The sequence below is a fragment of the Oncorhynchus mykiss genome, chromosome 11 (genome assembly GCF_013265735.2).
Source record: "Oncorhynchus mykiss isolate Arlee chromosome 11, USDA_OmykA_1.1, whole genome shotgun sequence".
Classification (NCBI taxonomy): domain Eukaryota; kingdom Metazoa; phylum Chordata; class Actinopteri; order Salmoniformes; family Salmonidae; genus Oncorhynchus; species Oncorhynchus mykiss.
In genome coordinates this window covers 33,666,775-33,686,776 of record NC_048575.1, presented here as the reverse complement: position 1 = coordinate 33,686,776, position 20,002 = coordinate 33,666,775, and the positions used below count along the sequence as shown (strand labels likewise).

The 20,002-nt window shown below is 38.9% G+C and overlaps 1 protein-coding gene and 1 long non-coding RNA gene across 3 annotated transcripts in view; one reads left to right on the top strand and one right to left on the bottom strand.

Annotated features, from left to right (window-relative positions):
- Positions 1-20,002, bottom strand: part of LOC110535596 — a 45,739-nt gene that overhangs the window by 3,795 nt on the left and 21,942 nt on the right. For both annotated transcript variants that reach the window (XR_002475279.2, XR_002475280.2), the window contains one exon: positions 8,162-8,220. This is a non-coding gene — a long non-coding RNA (uncharacterized LOC110535596). The remainder of the gene's footprint in view (positions 1-8,161; positions 8,221-20,002) is intronic.
- LOC110535594 (homeobox protein engrailed-2a-like) lies at positions 12,592-17,058 on the top strand. The gene is made up of 2 exons (XM_021620685.2): positions 12,592-13,432; positions 15,335-17,058. Exons 1-2 carry the CDS (start codon positions 12,949-12,951, stop codon positions 15,652-15,654), a joined length of 804 nt encoding a protein of 267 aa, XP_021476360.2. The 5' UTR covers positions 12,592-12,948; the 3' UTR covers positions 15,655-17,058.

The following is a 20,002-nucleotide window of genomic DNA, read 5'->3' as shown; positions in this document are numbered from 1 at the left end:
TCAAAAACAAGTTATTTCCTCTTTTGGTGATAATTGAAATGTAGGGGAGTCGGCTCATTCAAATATTTTGGGACATGGTTTGCTAACAGCTCTGTTTGTGCAACCTTAAGTTAGAATGTCATTCCAGTTTATTTAATCTGTTGAGTTATGCGATTAAATGTTAAATACGACTATGGCCAGTGACAATGTCTTGTGAAGGACACACGTAAGGCCTTTTGTCAATTGAGAGCTGTCGTCTAACTCAATGGTTCTAAATTCTCTCCTCAGGGACCCCCAGCTGTTCCCGGAGCTAGTACACCTAATTCAACTTGTCAATTAACATAATAACGCCTAAGGAATTTTAACAATATAATACGGATAACCAGAACGGTAACCCTGTATGGTTCTTCAAAACATCTACAAGGAAGATTAAGGAAGGTTCTTAATAGAACCATTCTCCATTAAAGGTTCTATGAAGAACCATAAAAAAAGGGTTATACTGTATATAGCCCCAAAAAGGGTTGTAACCATAGCAGAACCCTTTTTTGGTGCTATGTAGAACCCTTTATTAGTGGATCTTTATACAATCATTGGAAAGGTTTCTTTATGGCACCATACAGGTTCCATTTAGAACCTTATGAAAAGGTTATAAACAGCACCAAAAAGGGATCCGCTATGGTTAGAAGCCAAATAAACCTTACTTGGCACTATATAGAACAATAGTTTTTTTGTGAGCAGGTCTTGGTCAAAAATAGTGCACTATGTAGGGAATAGGGTGCTATTTGAGAGGCTACCAAGTGCAGAGTCACTCCTGTCCTGCCTCGCTCGCTCAGTCCCATCTCTCCTTACCTGTTTGTGTCAGCATGGAGTAATGTACTACAGTGGATGCCACAAAAAAGCTCACTGAGCTGGCCGCAAATAGACTCCATCTTAGGTCAAATTACCTCACAGCCCATTCAAATGGTGTCGTTAATGTTGTACCCTCTCTAATCTTCCACACATTCTTCTTAATGTGATACACACTTTGCGACAACTGCTGATGTTAAAAGGGCTTCATCAAATAAGTGTGATTGATATCTGATCCACTCTGACAGTTTTCACTATTCATTCATTTAGTTTGGTGACTGTCAACAGTGTTGCAGTTGACTTATGGTGGTCAATGACCCTTAGAACTTGAATAGACCAGTGCGGAGGCCAATTCAGTATAATACTGCACCTACTGTATAAACGTCTGGTTGCAATATCACAACAGCAGAGCTAATAGAACTAAAAAAGTAAAACGTCTGAAAATATACCATGGTGTAAGCAGAAAATTAACATCTAAGCATTTAAAGTATGATGAATACACTGAGTGTCCAAAACATCAGGACCACATTCCTAATGTTGAGTTGCACCCCCTTTTGCCTTCAGAACAGCCACATTTCTTCAGGGCCTGGACTCTACGAAGTGTTGAAGCGTTCCACAGGGATGCGGGCTGATGATGACGCCAATGCTTCCCAAAGTTGTGTCAAGTTGGCTGGATGTCCTTTGGGTGGTAGACCATTCTTGATACACATGGGAAACTGTTGAGTGTGAAAACTCAGCAGCTTTGAAGTTATTGACACACTCAAACCGGTGCGCCTGGCACTTACTACCATACCCAGTTCAAAGGCACTTAAATCGTTTGTCTTTCCCATTCACCCTCTGAATGGCACACATACACAATCCATGTCTCAATTGTCTCAAGGCTTAAAAATCCTTCTTAAACCTGTCTCCTCCCCTTCGGCTACACTGATTGAAGTTTATTTAATAGATTACATCAATAAGGGATCGTAGCTTTCACCTGGATTCACCTGGTCAGTCTATGTCATGGAAAGAGCAAGTGTTCCTAATGTTTTGTACACTCAGTGTATATAACTACTTTATAATTAAGTGGAACCCTCAAGCAAGTGGTGTGAGCATACAAATATGTGAGAATATACCACAAGAATGGCAGTGATAGAAGTGAATAGAATAGAATTGTAAATATCTACCATGTATTTTAACACAACATATCCCTTACAATTGGAATAGGAAAGAAAACATGCATAAATGGAGATGAGGGGCTTTCTTTGCCTGCTCTGCCGATTATCCCATATGCTGTATGCTGCTTTTGACGTTTTCTCTTCCCGCTACTGGACAACCACGCGTTGACATTATAAAACCTCAGGTGATGCCACATGATGCATCTCATCCAAACAAATCCTTTCCAGTGCAAATGAAACACAAAGCGCACACACATGTCATATTACAACACAAACTCACATTCAATTTCTGCATATATGTACAGTGCTGCATATTACTGTGCGGATTAGCGTCTGGTAAACCGGCCCAGCATATTACAACCTAATGACGTTGAAACGTGGCGGTGCATTGGTAAATAGAATTAATCGATGTGCGCCTTTTCGTTGCAGGGTTTTGAATAATCGATGCTCAGACAATGATATTAATGTAAATATCATCCACAAAAAGCATTAAATATCATTCACCCACAAAAAAAGTGCAAACACAATTATCATGTCATAGGGCTTCTACGCTCCAAACAAATAAGAAATGTACAAAATAAATTTACAACAAAAAAGGACAAGATATGGATTCATAATTGAGTGATACTTTATTGGTCAGTGATATAACGAACACACGCTCGGCAAGCATGCACCAGTGCAGAAAGTTAGGTAATAATTTATTGTCCATGTGTAATGGATTAGAAATCTCACTCGAGTGAAAAACACCACTAAAAAGTTTCTACAAGTTTCAGAATTACTTCAGCACCGATTGTGTTAGTAACAAAACCTTCACAATGGTTAATTTTTGGCAACTAACTTCCAATCCCATCTCTACATTTTCATGAATTTCTTAGAAACAATTTAGGTCAACGTGTATTATTTGTAAAACATGTATGTTGTGCTCTTAAGAAGTTAAACCCTGTAAAGTTAAGCCCTGTAAAGCTTTTTGAGTTATAGTTCGTTTAAAGTGTGACATATGGTATTAACATATGCAACACATGTCAAATTCAAGATTAGTATGCTACTGAGTTTATCACCTGCAAAATCAGACGGATTAGGCATATATTATTATCACGAAAATCATCTTTAAAGTCACTCAAGAGCACTCAAGAGTTATAAATCAGACAATAATAATAATCTCACCTCTGACACCAGTGTAATGAAACATCGTTGTGAAATGAGGTAATTTACGAATAACACCTGTCGATGTAAAAGTCACCATCACCACATTTCACCGTTGGGGGTAAAAACAATTAAATGGAGAGAGGGGTGAAAGGTGCGTCATCGAGCAATGTGCTTTCATGAGATCCTGCAGCACTATTTCGGTCAGTTAAAACTGGGGACAGTGCAGGGGCATGATGCCACACAAGAAGGGGGTTCGAATAGCCTCTCATAACGACTGACCTCTTTCCTAAATTCAAGTAAACTGGACTTAAAAGCATATCGCAACTGGCCACTCACATTTGTGACTGGATGAGACATTCGATGAGAGAGTGCTTGTCCAAAACAGACGAGGACGCACTAATAAGGTTAGGACAAAATTGTCCCTTTATGCTATTTTCATTTTCTGATTCCACAGTGCCGTTACATTAACGTTTACACATGCTTTAGACGAATTAATTCATTTGAGTTTAGGCCTATATAAATGTATAAGGCTATACCTGAGCTTGAAGCAAAAATGTATCTCTAGTGGAAATATTAAAAAACATTCGTGTTTTATTGTTGACTTGTTGGAGTTACTATGGCAACGTTTTAATACCTATAATGTCGATGGCCCCAAGTCGGGTGGAAAACAGCCTATAGCCGAACTCTCGGTGTGCATACATATTCGATAGTTGCCAATAACTTTTAGCATAACCATTATCGATAACCTATGATAAATGGTTTACGCAAATCCTTTATGCATACTGTAGGCCTAATTACAAAATTACAACTTTTTACACCATTTTACCAACTTTAAGCAGTTGCAGTTACCAATACATTGAGTTAATAGTCTTGTGGAAGTGGCTTTTGAGTAACAAGTGCTTCCCCAGCTGTCCACTTGTCGTGGTACCTTGTAATCAATTGCAGACCCCCTTGGACAGGTGTACGAGGCATTTCGACCATCTAAAACGCGCGAGGCATCTGGGTTACTCCAGTATAACTGGCAAGGATTCAAGGGCCATATGCGTGGGCGGTAGCCCGCCATAGAAGTTATAGAAGTTGAAACAGGTAACCTAAAATACCTCCACTTTATTGATATTGGACTTGTGTGCAGTCGATCTTTCAGCATGTTTACATTACACGGGTATATTGTTCAGCTCGACGTGGTTTTATTAGTGAGCAAATGTTCAGTGCCAATTGCCATTAACCAAGTTCATAAAGTCTCCCGTCCCCTTGCATGGTATTTGTTCTATATGACAGAGTCTAAAGCCATTAACCTCGTGGAAATAGCCACCACGTGGCGTTTATTCTTTACTGTCACAAGTAAGACGTCGTGACACGTGAAACGTTTGGCTGTCCGGCTGTATAAACGTAGATGTGTGTAGGAGCGTAGGCGAGATTTGGTGTTCAGCAACATGGCGAGGAAGCCTATATGTTACCATTGGAGAATGCAAACGTCAACATGGCAAGGCTCAAGAGTGATGGTGAAATCGGCCTACAATATGAAGTCCAATAAATCTTGAATTAAAAAAATATTGGAAAAATTATAGCAATTTAGTCAAATGTTACTAAAAGTAAACTACATAGCACTCAAGCGAATCCTAAACCTTTCCATTAGGCTACACTGTAGACTGGTTGACTACTTTTTACCACCAAACATTTATGGCCCATACAAAGTTTCCTTAAAGGCTATGAGTGGAACTCAAACTATTAAGTGTTATATAAGTGTTATATATACTTGACTTTCAAAATGCACTGCAACAAAAACGATATTCTGAACCAGGACGAAAAACATAATAGACTAAAGATGTAAAGTGTTATCTGCATTTGACCCTGACATTAATACTTAAATTAGTCAATGTAATCCTATATTTGTACACATAGGCATATTTGTGGTATGATATACCTCGATTGAATACATCACTGTTCATACTGAAATAAGCTCCATTTATTTTAGAAATAATTATTATAAGTTATTGGTTCAATTGTCATAAATATAAACGCATATGCCAATGACAGCTTAGCCTTCTGTATTCTTTTGGAACACACTTGTGATAATATATTTGGACAACTTTAACAGGATTTCTGAACACATTAGAAAAATATCAAATTAAACCTGAAATCATAGCCTGATGCTTTTGCAAAAATATATATATATATATATATTACAAGCATGTTGTCTTTGCGTTGAGTATTGATTGACAGCGAAAAACATTCACCATCAATTAAAGAAAAATACGTGTGATCGCCGTTTTAAATTAATCTTATGGAAGAGGGGCATGTGTAACAGAGTTAAGAATGTACATTAAGATCACTCCACAAATATTGCGGATGGAACCGTCTAATTGGTACCTTTTCGGTGGCTCAACCCGTTGGAACGTTGTCAATGCGATGCGAAGCAGAGGATCACTGGTTCGGCAGTCGGACAGTGAACAACAGCCCTTAACATATAGGCCTAGCACAGCATTTCTTGTTTGGCATTGATTTTAGACCTACATCAATGGCACCTTTTAGGATAGCCTTGGGCCTACTTCAGCTAAGGAAGGAACGAACGTGTGTAAATTTCAAATATGGGCCATATTACCACCATACTTATTGTGTTTCTTGTAGCTCTAAACTTTAAATAGAGGACACTGACTTTACCAAAGCTAGAAATTGTTTTACTCCCAAAATTGTCTGCATCTTAAACTCAAAAAACATATTTAAAATATGTAAAGAAGAATTTAAAAAAATGAAATAAAACTTGCGTTGATCGCATCAGTCAATATAGCATTGCGGTTTATAGTTTGATGTATAGGCTATACGCCATTATAACGCTTCATTGCACATCATCTTCCCCAAAGAGATAAACGTCTAAAGAATATACTGTTGAAAAAGTGCATTCTTTCTAGACGGGACTGGCACAATTAAGGTCTTGCTCAGATAAAGCTAACGTTCAGTTAGCTTCATCTGAGCAAGACCTTAATTGTGTTCGGGGGGATGCAGCAGTCAAGGCTGCGGTAAACTCAATTAGGACCACTATGCTGAAATCCGAACAGATTCCAGAACAATCCCAATTCAAAGGAGGCTTATCTACACCAGGGCGATCAGACGGATTAAGAGTTATTGAACCTATAAATGATCTCCATTCGGTTGACACGACCCCGACGGTGACGCGGTCCGTGTGCTTGAGGAAACATTTATCCTAAAACAAAGGACGGGGACGGGACATCCTTCAACAATTTAGGCTACATATAGGGTAAATAATCGAAGCTGGATTTTGGAGCTTCAATATATGCTATAACCTCTGGTCCCATCACACAGGCTACACTCCACCTTTGAGTTAAAGTAAACTGTCCAATGGGAATCTCACTTTTAAAAGTTCAAATTTTGTGAACTCATACCCAAATAATGTTGTTGACTCGTCCTATACTAGTTTTTGTGACCAAACCATGAATTGAAGAAGAAAAAAACACACTTTAAAAACACTTTAAAAACATCACCACAAATAAACATGTATCTCAAACGCAGGTTGACGTTTATTGGGATGAGTCTTGTCCTTGAGGCAGAACTGAGCGATTCCCGCTAGATGGGCAAACTGCAAAGTCAAAATTGGCAATATTGTAAAAATGCAAGAAACAGAATTTCACTTTTTGGTCATAATTTCCGGTTATGGTTAGGCATTAGGGTTAGCAGTGTACTTTAGGTTTAAAATGTGATTTTATTACTTTGTGGTTGGGCCTGCTAGTAACCACACTGCAGAGCTGCCTCCAGAACAAGACTCACGACGAAAAACGCTAACCTGTAATATCTCAAACAGACGTTTAAAAAATGCTTCCTCATAGAACATGACGGCTCATGTTGCTCATTGGCTGAGCTGCTCAATCAGCGGTCTACTCGCATTAAATATTTTTCATGACAGGGTAGCCTTATATGCCCAAATCATTCTGTTGTTGTGGTAGGGTATGCCCACACCATTCAAACACATGAAACCTGCATACTTCTTTTTTTTTTAAATGGAAGGAAAACTATTTCACTCATGTTGTAATTAATTATAGGTCATATTTCATAGAAATCTGGAAAAACTCAGTTAGGCTACTAAGAATATGCTAAAACAAAGACGGGGGTGTTTTAGGCCAGGATTGATGGCGTGTGGATTTGACTGTGATATTACTGTTCTGTTCTTGAGTGACCTAGGATGAAGAAAAAAACAGCTCTCACCGAGACAGATTATTAAAATGGGCGAGACGTGCTTTCCGGTTTTAAAGGCCACAGGAAGCTGGCGGCTTTGGGCCGACCCCGGTGACAGAGCTGATATCTTAGCGACCCCATTCATAGGGAGGAACGGTGACCGGGGTGGGAGAGGGAGAGGGAGGGTGGCGAATAATGCACATCTGCAACGGTCCAGTGGTGGAAAAAGTATTCAAATATCATACTTCAGTAAAAGTCAAGATACCTTAATAGAAAATGACTCAAGTAAAAGTGAGTCACCAAGTAAAATCCCACTTGAGTAAAAGTCTAAAAGTATTTGGTTTTAAATATACTTAAGTATCAACAGTAAACGTATAAACCATTTCAAATTCCTTATATTAAGCAAACCAGACAGCACAGTTATTTTTTGGGATGGATAGCCAGGGGCACACTGCAACACTCTGCCAAAACGTACAAATGAAGCATTTGTGTTTAGTGAATCCACCAGATAATAGTCAGTAGGGATGACCAGGGATGTTCTCTTGATAAGTGTGTAAATTTGACAATTTTCCTGTCAAAATGTCACGAGAACTTTTGGGTGTCAGGGAAAATGTTTGGAATAGAAAGTACATTATTTTCTTTAGGAATGTAGTGAAGTAAAAGTAAGTTGGCAAAAATATAAATAGTAAAGTCGTACTTTAAGTAGTACTTTACTTTAAGTACTTTAAAGTAGTTTTACTTAAGTACTTTACACCACTGGGACGGTCTCACAGCCCATGTGATCTATGATCTAGCATAGACCGTGAACAGCTTCCATTCACAAATCTTTCCCTGTGCATCGTCACCTTTTGTAGTTGAGGTTCTCGATCCATGGCAGTAACTTCTTGTGACGTCTCAGAAAATCCTAGCCAAAAGAAAAACAGGAAAAATAGGGTTAGGTACTCAGGATGGTTTGCAGTACATGCATACGCACACGTAGGCCAAACTTAACCAATGTCAATTTAAAAAGTATCTGAAAAAGGCACGAATTTGTATATGCAGACACATTATGTATGCAGAATTGGTAGTTCATATGAAATGTATCAACACCGATTTTTGTTTTGCCACCGCATCTTCCAAAGTAGACAGTCTTGGACTGAATTCAGTGAATTGTTAATTATCGGTTCATGTTGGCTATAGGCTAGTCTACATTAAACATTTGCATAACATTTTATTAGTCATTTAGCAGGCACACAGCAGCTCTGTAGAAAAGTGACAGGTTTGGGTTGTATGCATGCATGGCCTTAAGGGTTATCAATATTTCCACCTTCCCTGAAGGAGCACATGAATATATAAATGCAAAACATCCATTTTACATAACCATAAATGAGTTATTAGCTAATATAATTTACATAAGCAACATTTCTTTCCGATTTGAACTAAATTGGTTAGAATACAGCTAAATTGTAATGTTCATAATAACCTGCTATTTTGTGTTAATATACAATAAACAGACTCAATTGTTGTTATGAGTGACAAACTTTTAATTGGAAGTGTTTAAAGAGGCTCCGCTTACAATAATAGGAAAAAGTGGCCTAGATTTATCAGGTTACGGAACGCATGAAGGCATAAAGCCTACTATACCCATAAGAGGCATAATTGACATGCACTGGCTTTCGCTTTGCCGATTACCATCGTTCTTTTTTGCCAACTATTGCAATAGGTGTTTTAAAGAATAAATCCCTTGGAATTCGTTGAAAATAGACTGCTTTGAGTAAATATCTGATTTCCTTCGTCGGGCCAGTGTCCATTCAGGGAAAGGTATAGGGTTGCTGTCAGGGCGCGATGTTTTGTCTGGGGGGATTAGACTGGTGCGGACGTGCGAATACCCAAGAAATCTTTAGTAAATCAAATACCGTTTGCAAACCAGGTGTGAGCTCTCGTGTTGCGGCATTGACCACCAGCAGACTAATACGCTATATGCAATGTGCACAACACAAACAACAACAAAACATGATAACCAGAATGATGTCACATTCAGGCATAATAAAAATGTCAATGTGGCATACCCCTTTACGAATCTCACTACTTTTTAAAGGTTTATTGCCAAACCGACACAATGCTAACCGATACAGCTCATGTATGCCTACCATAGGCTACGAGAGATGGGTTACGATCTCAATCGTAAACCGAAATTATATGCACAATGCGTAAATGCATACGAGGGCATATTGCAGAGATAGGTAAAGACTCTGCTAAGAGGGCTGTGGCCAAATGCACGCTTGTTATCATGTTATAGGCCTATCTGGGATCCCGAGTGGCGAAGTGGTCTGAGGCATTGCATCTCAGTGCTAGAGGCGTCACAACATACCATGGTTCGATTCCAGGCTGTATCACAACCGGCCGTGATTGGGAGTCCCATAGGGCGGCACACAATTGGCCCAGCGTCGTCTGGGTTAGGGTTTAGCCGGGGTAGGCCGTCATTGTAAATAAATATTTGTTCTTAACTGACTTGACTAGTTAAATAAAGGTTACATCAAAAAAATTATAATGTATATTTCAGCCATGCATTTAATACAAACGATCAATAGGCTACACACATCCCCGCATCCACACTGAATTAGTAAACATTCTTTACAAGACAAAACGATAGTCACGAAACGATGTTGGGAATTATAAAATAACAAGACATCAAATGTAGCCTAACATTTTTGGGGAGTTCATTTCACCTAACTTTTAGGCAACATAATCCAAGTAACGGAATATGTGCACCCGTCAGTATAAGGTGCAAGGTAGAAAGGTAGAAAGAAAATGTGAGGTAACCTATGTCAACATTTTAAGGAAAGTCTGTTAACCGGGTGCAGGGTGACACCACAAACAGACGAAGTCTACCAATTAAGGGATATACGATGCCATACTGTCCAATATAATCAATCAAAAACAACCAATGTAGCCCTTCAATGTTGACATGTATAGGCCAATAAGAGCTTGCAAAACAAAACGCATAAAACTACATTTATTCCATTTTTAATACCACCATATAGGCCCATTGAAGCACCCTATTTATAATTGCCTGTGGTCTGGTCTGTATGACTCTTGACTTGAAATCGTGAGGTTTCCTCCACGCCAGCCCTGTTTTGCTGTGGCTGACAGCGAGAGCAGCGAGAAGGCGGAGGGGGTAGCGGGCCTGTCTGGCCGCCATTGTCTCCTGTTCATTTATTAGTGCTCGGGATAATCTGGGACTCCCTCACAAGAGAGAAACAATCACAGCATGAGAGTGGCCTATCTAATTACAACCTTTACTCAGAACTTTCACTCCATCAGCTGGAGAGATAAGATGGACACTGCATGGTGGTTGTGCATGGTTCATGGACCGCTGCCGCTCCCAACCATATAGGCTACTGTCAGACAGGCACTGCTAGAAAATGGATGACGTATGGAGATCGCTCTATGGTTGAAATGTAGGAATTTATTAACAGAAACCACCAGGCTATTGGCCAAAATGACTATCGTTCAAGTAGTCCTATGCGGGGCTCACATGATTTGGCCATTTTGCATGAGCCAATAAGACTACACAATGTAGAAGAAAATGTGTAGGCCTATTCGAGATGCATTCTCTGTAGAGCTGGCACGCTTTCATTTTAAACTGTGTACATAAAGTGCAAACAATAGAAATACGATAATAGTTCGCACACATTATAGGGCACAGTCAGCCAACTGTTTTTTGAAACAGTGAAAGGCTATGCCATTTACCGCAGGACAATGCCTAAAAAGTTGTGGTCTAATTATAGGGTCTTAATACACTAAAGAGGTACCGTCATTCTAAAATTAATATTCTACCGTCCTCTCCAAAAACTCTTCGTTTTTCCACGGTCCATGAACGTTCGACGCACGAGTTGACCAATAATAATGACCTTTCGTTTTGTGGAGACTGAGTGGAAATTATATACCTTTTTCCGCTTAATTGTGAAATGCCACAAGTTTCAAATGTATATGCTACCTAGCTACAAATAATTAGAAATTAGACACGTTACCATTACTGTGACAATAATTTACATCACTGGTACAGAAGAGGTTGAAAAAACAGTTCCACAATTCAGTTATTGTTTACCTAAATTTGACAAACGCTATGGGTCCAATGCTAAATACAAGAATGCATCATCCAAGGGATCCATCATCACTCACTCATGCGTTGTTTTACCCACTTCGTCGCCAACGTGATATTTCAGATCAAATAGCAACTTATCTCTCGCGACTACGGCAAGGCAAGCTCTGAATCCTGATTTGAGTGAAAACAGCCAAGGAGTTGGTCAGTAAAGTTTTTCCCAAATTTGTCTTTGGCGCGACTCTATATCATGTGCACCGTGAACACAACAGTTTGTTTGCATAACATATTTTTTTAAAGGGCTAGCGACCCATTTTTGCTTTGAACCTTTATATAATCATGAAAGAGCGCATGAAGACATGAAAAGGATTTCCAGATTGTATGACTGGCTATTATTGCATGACTGGCTAAGAGATTGCATGAATTGGCCATTAATGGTGGGGCTTTAGAAACTCGGGATGGTCAATGCCCTGTCAATGTCATGATGCATGCGACACAAATCCGCAATATTAAATATCATAAATAACTCCTCAGAATGAAAAGCTCCATAAAGTAAAAGAGGTACACAATGTCCCAAATAAAAAAACGCACCGAGTTAAAAACCCTAAATGTAAAAACCCCAAACAATGCTTCAATGCGAGCCATACAGACTCCGGTATCCCCCACCCAATTTTGGTTGCAGAGGCTATCCCTAATGTACCATAGTAGTTGGTTACTGCTTCGATACTTGGGTACAAGTTACATGCCCGAAACAAAATAGTTATAACATGCGAAAGTCACACAGCAGGCTATTAACCGACTCTCCATATTTTGCCCAATCTTACAATTACATTTTTAGTCTATATCAATATAATTATTTTTTTATGGAAAGGCATTTGACCATTTCCAGATTAAGCATGCATTACGCATGAATGGAAAATACAAACCTCCAACTACAACACAAATTCACCAATATAATAGTCAATCAAACAGAAGATACATTTAGTGTAGGTATGTCGTTTTATTCCAGAACGCCTTTCCTTTAAGAAGACGAGATTGGGCGTTTTGTCGATTATTCACAAGTCACTGTCACGTGGTAAACATTCTCCCAGTCTATTGGTTTAAGGCACGTGTCTAGGATAACCGCTGCAACGTCACTTGGGGGCTCGTATTGAAAATAAGAACAAAACTCCAGTGAGTGTATTTCAGGATCAGAAGCCTCTTTATTTACCCTTAGTTTAGTAATTGAAGCGCTTGTATTGGATAGACTGAAAACGGATAGTACCAAATTGGATGGGCAAATGACAAATGGTGTCTATCCAGTGCAACAATATAGGATAGCCAAGTTTGGGAATATATGACCAAAACTATGTTTTTCTCTGTGGGCACTATCGCAAAGGGTTGCATGGTGTCCAGTACACTCAACAAGATTTGACTTTCTTTTTTCTTTTTTAAAACCTTTATTCAAACATTTGAAAAGCTCCGCCTCCCACAGAAGTGGATTGCGCTCATTTCGGTGCGGGAGAGCAATAAAGGGGTTAAGGAAAGAAAACTGGAAAGTGTATCAGTATGGAAGAAAATGATCATAGCAACAGAGATGCGGTGCGCCAAGGGTCGGCGGACGAGTCAAACAGAGTGATACTCCCTCTATTACAAGCGCCGGGCAACCTGCAGCAGATCCCGCACCGAGTCACCAATTTCTTCATCGATAATATCTTACGGCCGGACTTTGGCCGGAAAAAAGAAGATAACATAAATCATGACGAAAGTAGTCACGCTACCAGAGAGAACCATAGCCCGGCTGTTCCAAGAGCGGAGCAAGTGGGGATTACTGTGCCAACGGAGGGAACTTCCACTCCTCATCCAGGCGGCGTGGCCAAGAAGGTTGAAATAGCGACCGAAGAGCCCCTGAAACCCCGCGGGGAGAATGGAGATCAGTGCCTAAGCTCGGACTCGGATAGTTCTCAAGCCAGCTCAATTACACCATCCAAACCGCCTATGCTCTGGCCAGCTTGGGTGTACTGCACCAGATACTCGGACAGGCCCTCATCAGGTAGGCTAGGATTATTTTCCCTCGTCTTTGTAACCTGAAATACACCGGCCCGTTGACCTCAAACACCTTGACCGAGTTCTTCCAGGAAAGGAGGGCAAATAGTGTTCGCCTGTTTTAAGATCAGAAAAAATGGAAAATATAAGATTCTAACCTTGCAAAATCTTCAAAGTGTATCGGTGGAAACACAAGACTAATAATAAAATCATAAGAGCCGATAGCCTATCAATATTCTAGAACGCTAAAGAATTGTCACGAGTTTGAATAATGGCATAATTTCACGACAAAACAAGCCGCTCAAAATAGCATCTTGCATTGCTTTAAAACTGAAATGTGCAAACGCAGGGGTATTGGAAGTCTACACATTAATGTTAAAAGCCTATAGCGTGCGGGATAAATAGTAATTTTTCGAATTTTGGAATAGCCTCATACAATTTAGTATTTTTTCACGAGTATTTCAATTATAATGCCATAATACCAATATGATACCGTCAATGCGATGGCTATTGCTTTGGGCTAGCTAGATCATAGCCAATGTAATACTAGGTTAGCCTACTAGTATAGGTTACTATAAACACCGGCGCACATATCACCAAAACAATAAGTCTTTCAAAGAATTATGAAGAAAAAAAATACAATAGGTTAAAGGACTTTATAGGGTATTTTTCCTCGACAATTCTGTCGTGCAAATCCACTCTTTTTGTTTATGCATGAGATTTCACAACGGAGTTGCCAGGGTCTCTAAATATTTAGCATATTTAGCACACAAAACATGAACGCTTCCTTCATTGTTCTATATTCTACTTGTGTAAAAACTCAAATATTCGAATGCATTTTCGTTCATTTCTAAAAAATCGTATTGTACACAATGTTCTCATGCATTATGTAACGTGGATCGCATGAACTAGACTACTATTCGATGGTATCCCCATGGGCTGCATATCTTAAAACGTCGTATGTTGGTTTATCATCTCCAGCGAGCTCCAAATGTATTGAATAATCTCTTTGATAGTCATCCAGGCCTACTTGCCCAAACAGACGTCACCACTTTTTTTTGTTAATCAAATAGTTTCGCCTGACGATTTCTTACTACTCAATTACAACCCATCATGTTTACCCACCAAAGGGCAAACTTGGAAAAGTAATTAACAACAGCCAAAGACCGAATTCAGCAACCTATAGGCTACGATATAAGCCAATGTATTCCACTAGACATCGTCAAGCCTAGACTATTAGCCTAACTGTATATAAAATGAAGAGTTAAATATAAACAATTGTTTACGAAAAATACATATTTGATAGTATTCAGTAAGTTGCAGTTGAGATGGGAGGTCCAGTTGTGTTGATATATTTCAGGCCTACTCAGCATATCCTTTAATAACCATAACAAACTACGGAACCGACATGCCCCAACGGTATAGGCCTACCTACCCTCTACATATCTTCCAATGCATTGTTCTACGTAAAGAAGTGCGGAACTACGGTTACGTTATCAATATTCATCTTTATTCCTCACTATTTTGACAACTCTTGTGTGATATGGAATGGTATGCATTGAAACGAACACTCAAATTCTTAGAAAAAAGGGTCTATCTAAAACTTAAAAGGGGGCTGTCCCCGTAGGAAAACCCTTTGAATAACCCTCTTTGGTTGTACCTGGAACCAAAAAGGGTTCTCCTAAGGGGACAGCCGAAGAACCCTTTTGGAACCCTTTTTTCTACGATTGCACGACACTTGGCATACAGCGTAATAATAAATAAGTAGGGACTACATTCATTCATTAATGTATGTATTACTACACAGTTGTAGTAACTGGAACATTTATATCCTATAGGCTACACCAAGCTTTCACATTTCATATTTTGATTGGTTTTGGCTAATAATAATATTTTTTCTAAAACACAGGACCGAGATCTCGAAAACCAAAGAAGAAAACCACCGCCAGGAAAGAGGACAAGCGACCAAGGACGGCCTTTACAGCTGAACAGCTACAAAGACTAAAAACCGAGTTTCAAACGAACCGGTATCTGACCGAACAAAGGCGACAGTCCCTGGCGCAAGAACTCGGCCTTAACGAATCTCAAATCAAAATCTGGTTCCAGAACAAAAGGGCAAAAATCAAGAAGGCCACCGGCGCAAAAAACACCCTAGCCTTGCACCTGATGGCACAGGGACTGTACAATCATGCTACGACGTCAAAAGATGACAAATCAGACAGCGATTGATTTCGAGCGAGATACAGATCAGTATATTTACAATGCAATAATTTCATCGAATAAAGGGCCAGTGTATAGAATATACCAGCATAAATTGATAAATATATAGATATTTCTGCAATATCATGTCTATAAAAATATGTTGTAAAAAGGTACGTTTTCAATCTCCTGTAACGTGTGTCGTTTTTCTTCCAGGAAAAGTATAAATGCTTGTCATACACTTCATTTTATATTGCTATTCATTGTCATTTTTTACATTATAGCGCTTTTATCTGGCACCTGACGTTGAGATCTGTCAGTGATGTGAAAAACAACCTGCTTATGTCCAAAGAATATTTTCTGCTGCATCCAGGCAACTGTGAATCTTAATACATTTGCTGACAAGATATTTTATTCCCATGGTTATTATGGTTTTATTGAGGTTTAGTGTAAAAAGGACATAGCAAGGGTTTTGAGTGTCAGTGATGTGCAGACTTAATTGAAAAGTAGATGGATTTTAATACTATTTTTGGAAAATTTATATAACCACAGAAGTGATTGGGTAGCAATGTTTTGGTTAGCAAACATAATACACGCATTGCTAATACGTAGGACACAAATGTAGTTTTGTCTCATAACTACATCTAAGCCAAGTTCATTTCCATGAAACATTGTGCGTGTTCTGTGTTATATCAGTGTACCAAGGCCTCTATAAATCGTTTTTGAAGAGCAATATAAATCATCTCTTGTAGCAAATTGCTTTGAATGATTACAATGTTGCCTATAACGTGGGAGACAACTCTGTGGCATAGTGACAATGATGACAAAACGTTTAACACACTCTTGGCTGAAAGTTTTATAGGCCTACTTGATCAAAAGTAGGCACACGGTATCTGATGTAGGCTGTCAACTATACGTCCCATGGAGTTATTTCTCTATATACATGTTTATTTAATATACATATATATCATTTTAAAAAAACAGACAAAACCATTAGTGACTGTATAACAATTGTTGAAAATCTCTTTTATTGTTGTTGAAAGGATTTCATATGTGTATTTATATATATTATATTGAGGGGCAAAAAATCTATCCAATGAACGGTGTTGCTTTAGAGTAGATTTCTGAGGTATTTACACTGCTTGTTTATCCTGCAATAACGTCTCTTTGAAAATGGTTTATGGGGCCTTTGCATGAAAGCTGCAATTTGTTGTACTTGGGCAAATAACTGTGTTTATAAACTTCTGTCTTTGTCGACAAGAGTATGATCAAGCTAAGTTTTAGACTATCCATACCAAATTGTGGACTTTTGCCTTTTGAATTGTTTTGTTGTGTATCTGCAAAAAGTGTGTTTGAATTACAATCCACCAAACTGAACACACTTTGCCTTAAAGTTCAAGCGAGAACTTTTTTATGAGACAGAACTGTGCCGAATCAGAGAAGCAGTATTACTTCAAAATGCAGACTATTTGATTCAAGATTATTGCCTTCATGAAAACTGCTGGTGTGACATATTGAATTTCCTCATCAGCGAATATCTATCTATAGATGAATATGTTTAAATGAAATTACAACACGGAGTTGTATTATTATACAATGCTATTTTTATTTTATGTTCAACATATTCTTTGGTATAATGTACATAACTTTCATGTATGTATTAATTGTGTAATTAACTGCCTCATGAAAAACTGGAAAAGAAAAGTCAATAAACCTCGAAGATACACTTAAAAAGGTATCTAGCATCATCCTTTTTCCACAGTTATCCACAGTCAAGGATAATTGAATGTCTATGAGACATGAGCATTTCTATGTAAACACAGAAAGATTGGAAAGAAAATGTGATCCTCCATTGCCAAAATAGGAGTGGATCCCTGTGGATGATGTCACTGGTTTTGCAACACCGCTGACCAAAGAGGAATTTGTAGTAACCTTTCGACCAAAAAGGTCAATGACAAAATGCCAAAAAAAGTATATTTACATGATTTGAATGTGTCCACCATGTGTTGGTACTATTACTACCCCTGAGTGTTTAGGTCCAGCCCAGAAAGGTACATGAGCCGTGCCCTATTATTTGGTGTAACACCCAAAATGACACTCCCTTCTGAAGACCATTGGCGTTACAGTTACCTTACCAATAAGACTACTACATAAATACAAATAAATAATGACAAAAATATTGGTTTCATGTGACACAAGGCCTACAATAAAATAGAAATATCACCACAAAGCTGAATGCGTAAATGTCAACCTTTGCTGGTTCAAAACATTAGGAATACCTGCCCCTTTCATGATATAGACTGACCAGGTGAATCCAGGTGAAAGCTATGATCCCGTATTGGCCACCTGTTAAATCCACTTCAAGTCAGTGTAGATGAAGGGGAGGAGACAGGTTAAAGAAGGATTTTTAAACCTTGACACAATTGAGACATGGATTGTGTATGTGTGCCATTCAGAGGGTGAATGGCCATGACAAATGATTCAAGCGCTTTTGAACGGGGTATGATATAGGTGCCAGGTGCACCGGTTTAGTGTGTCAAGAACTGCAACGCTGCTGGGTTTTAGACACTCAACAGCTTGTCGTGTATATCAAGATTGTTCCACTACCAAAAGGTAATCCAGCCAACTTGACACAACTGTGGAAAGCATTGAAGTCAACATGGGCCAGCATCCCTGTGGAACGCATTGGACACCTTGTAGAGTCCAGGCCCTGATGAATTGAGACGGTTCTGAGGGCAAAAAGGGGGTACAACTCAATATTAGGAAGGTGTTCGTAATGTTTTGTACACTCAGTGTAAGTCCCAAGTAGGTCTTGTTTTCTCATGAAAAATTGTGAAAAAAAGTGAATTTCATCCAATATCTTTACGTTCCCAGAGGTTTGTGTTGTCATCACATAGGTTTGTCAATACAGGTGACACAAACATACTAATTTAAAACACATCACAGTTGAGTACTTCTTCACTTTTATTGTGATTAGAATAATCACAACATTACCCATAAATAGAACAAAATAAAGACGCATCAAATGTATTGGATATCTTTTCTCAAGGTCTAAGACAAACAGAGACAAATCTTGCCAAATTTCCATATTAACCCATATACTACTCAGATGGGCCTTAAATCACACGGATTTGTACTGAAAATGAGCTAGCCTATGACTTAAATCAATCAAATCGTCAGAATATAACCAAAACAGCTAGTGGACTATTCCTCCATTTGGACTGTTGGGGGATCGTTTTTTTTTCATGTTATCCTTGACCCCAAAATATTGATATTGATAAAATATAAAAAACGTTTTATTTTTTACATACTTCCAGATATTCTATGAATTACCCAAATAGCATATAGCTTGCAAAACAAATAAAGAAATTCTAACCCACTGGGCACAGACGTTAACTCAACGTCTATTCCACGTTGGTTCAACATCATTTCATTGAAAGGATGAGGAAACAAGGTTGATTCAACCAGTGTGTGCCCAGTGGGAAAGCTTCCTTTGTACTTTTTGGATTGTTTTCTTGTAAACATTTTATGGCAGTTGTATAATTCCATATCTTACAAACTGTGTAGAGAATGTTTATCTGAAAGAGAACATTCAGCAAACTGTGACCAGTCACTGTAAATAAAAACAAAATCTATTATTCAAATCGTGGGCCAACATAATCTGAGTCTGTGGATGGATACCTTCGCTCTACTGATCCATACACAACCGAAAAAAAGTTAGCAAAAGTTTCAAAACAAAAGAACATGCAGCAGGCAAAGTGGTGGACGGTGACCGTTTCCAGGCATTTAACTTTTTTTTCCTCCTATTTTTTATTTTTACAATGCTTTCTCTGTATTTCCATACTTGTGCCGCTAGTCTTTGAACACAACGCCTATAACAGTCATTGACTGGCATGATGGGAGAAAGGCCAGTGTCTCACTCGCGCACGGTCAGTCCTTACTGCTTCTGAAAGGAGTCTGTGGTTCTGTGACCAGGCGGGAAAGGGAAGGAGAAAGAATAAAAGACAGAGAGAGAGATGGAGAGAGAGAGAGCGAGAGCGAGAAACCAATGAAGGTCAAAGCCTCCTGTCATGGCTGCAGGTGGCTAATTCCCCCCAGCCCACAGTAACCCATTCTCTACACACAGTACTTTCTCACCCAAACTCACTCCCCCGTCTTTCTTCCTCTCTCTGTTCTCCCCCTCTCTCTCACACACACACACTCTCTCCTGCACCTTTTTATGCAACATTTCGATGGGAACCTCCCATAAAAATTTCCCAAGTTTCAAACCCAACATCAAAACCCCATCATTCTTCAAAGAAATAACAAACTGCTATGCCCTAAAACCGTTGCTTGTTGTGTAAAGTTTCAAGGAAACCATAAAAGATGGTTTAGACAC

Coding starts and splice junctions, on each gene's coding strand:
- LOC110535594 (XM_021620685.2), top strand. CDS start 12,949: ATGGAAGAAAATGATCATAGCAACAGAGATGCGGTGCGCCAAGGGTCG. Junction 13,433..15,334: donor CTCGGACAGGCCCTCATCAG/GTAGGCTAGGAT, acceptor TCTAAAACACAG/GACCGAGATCTCGAAAACCA.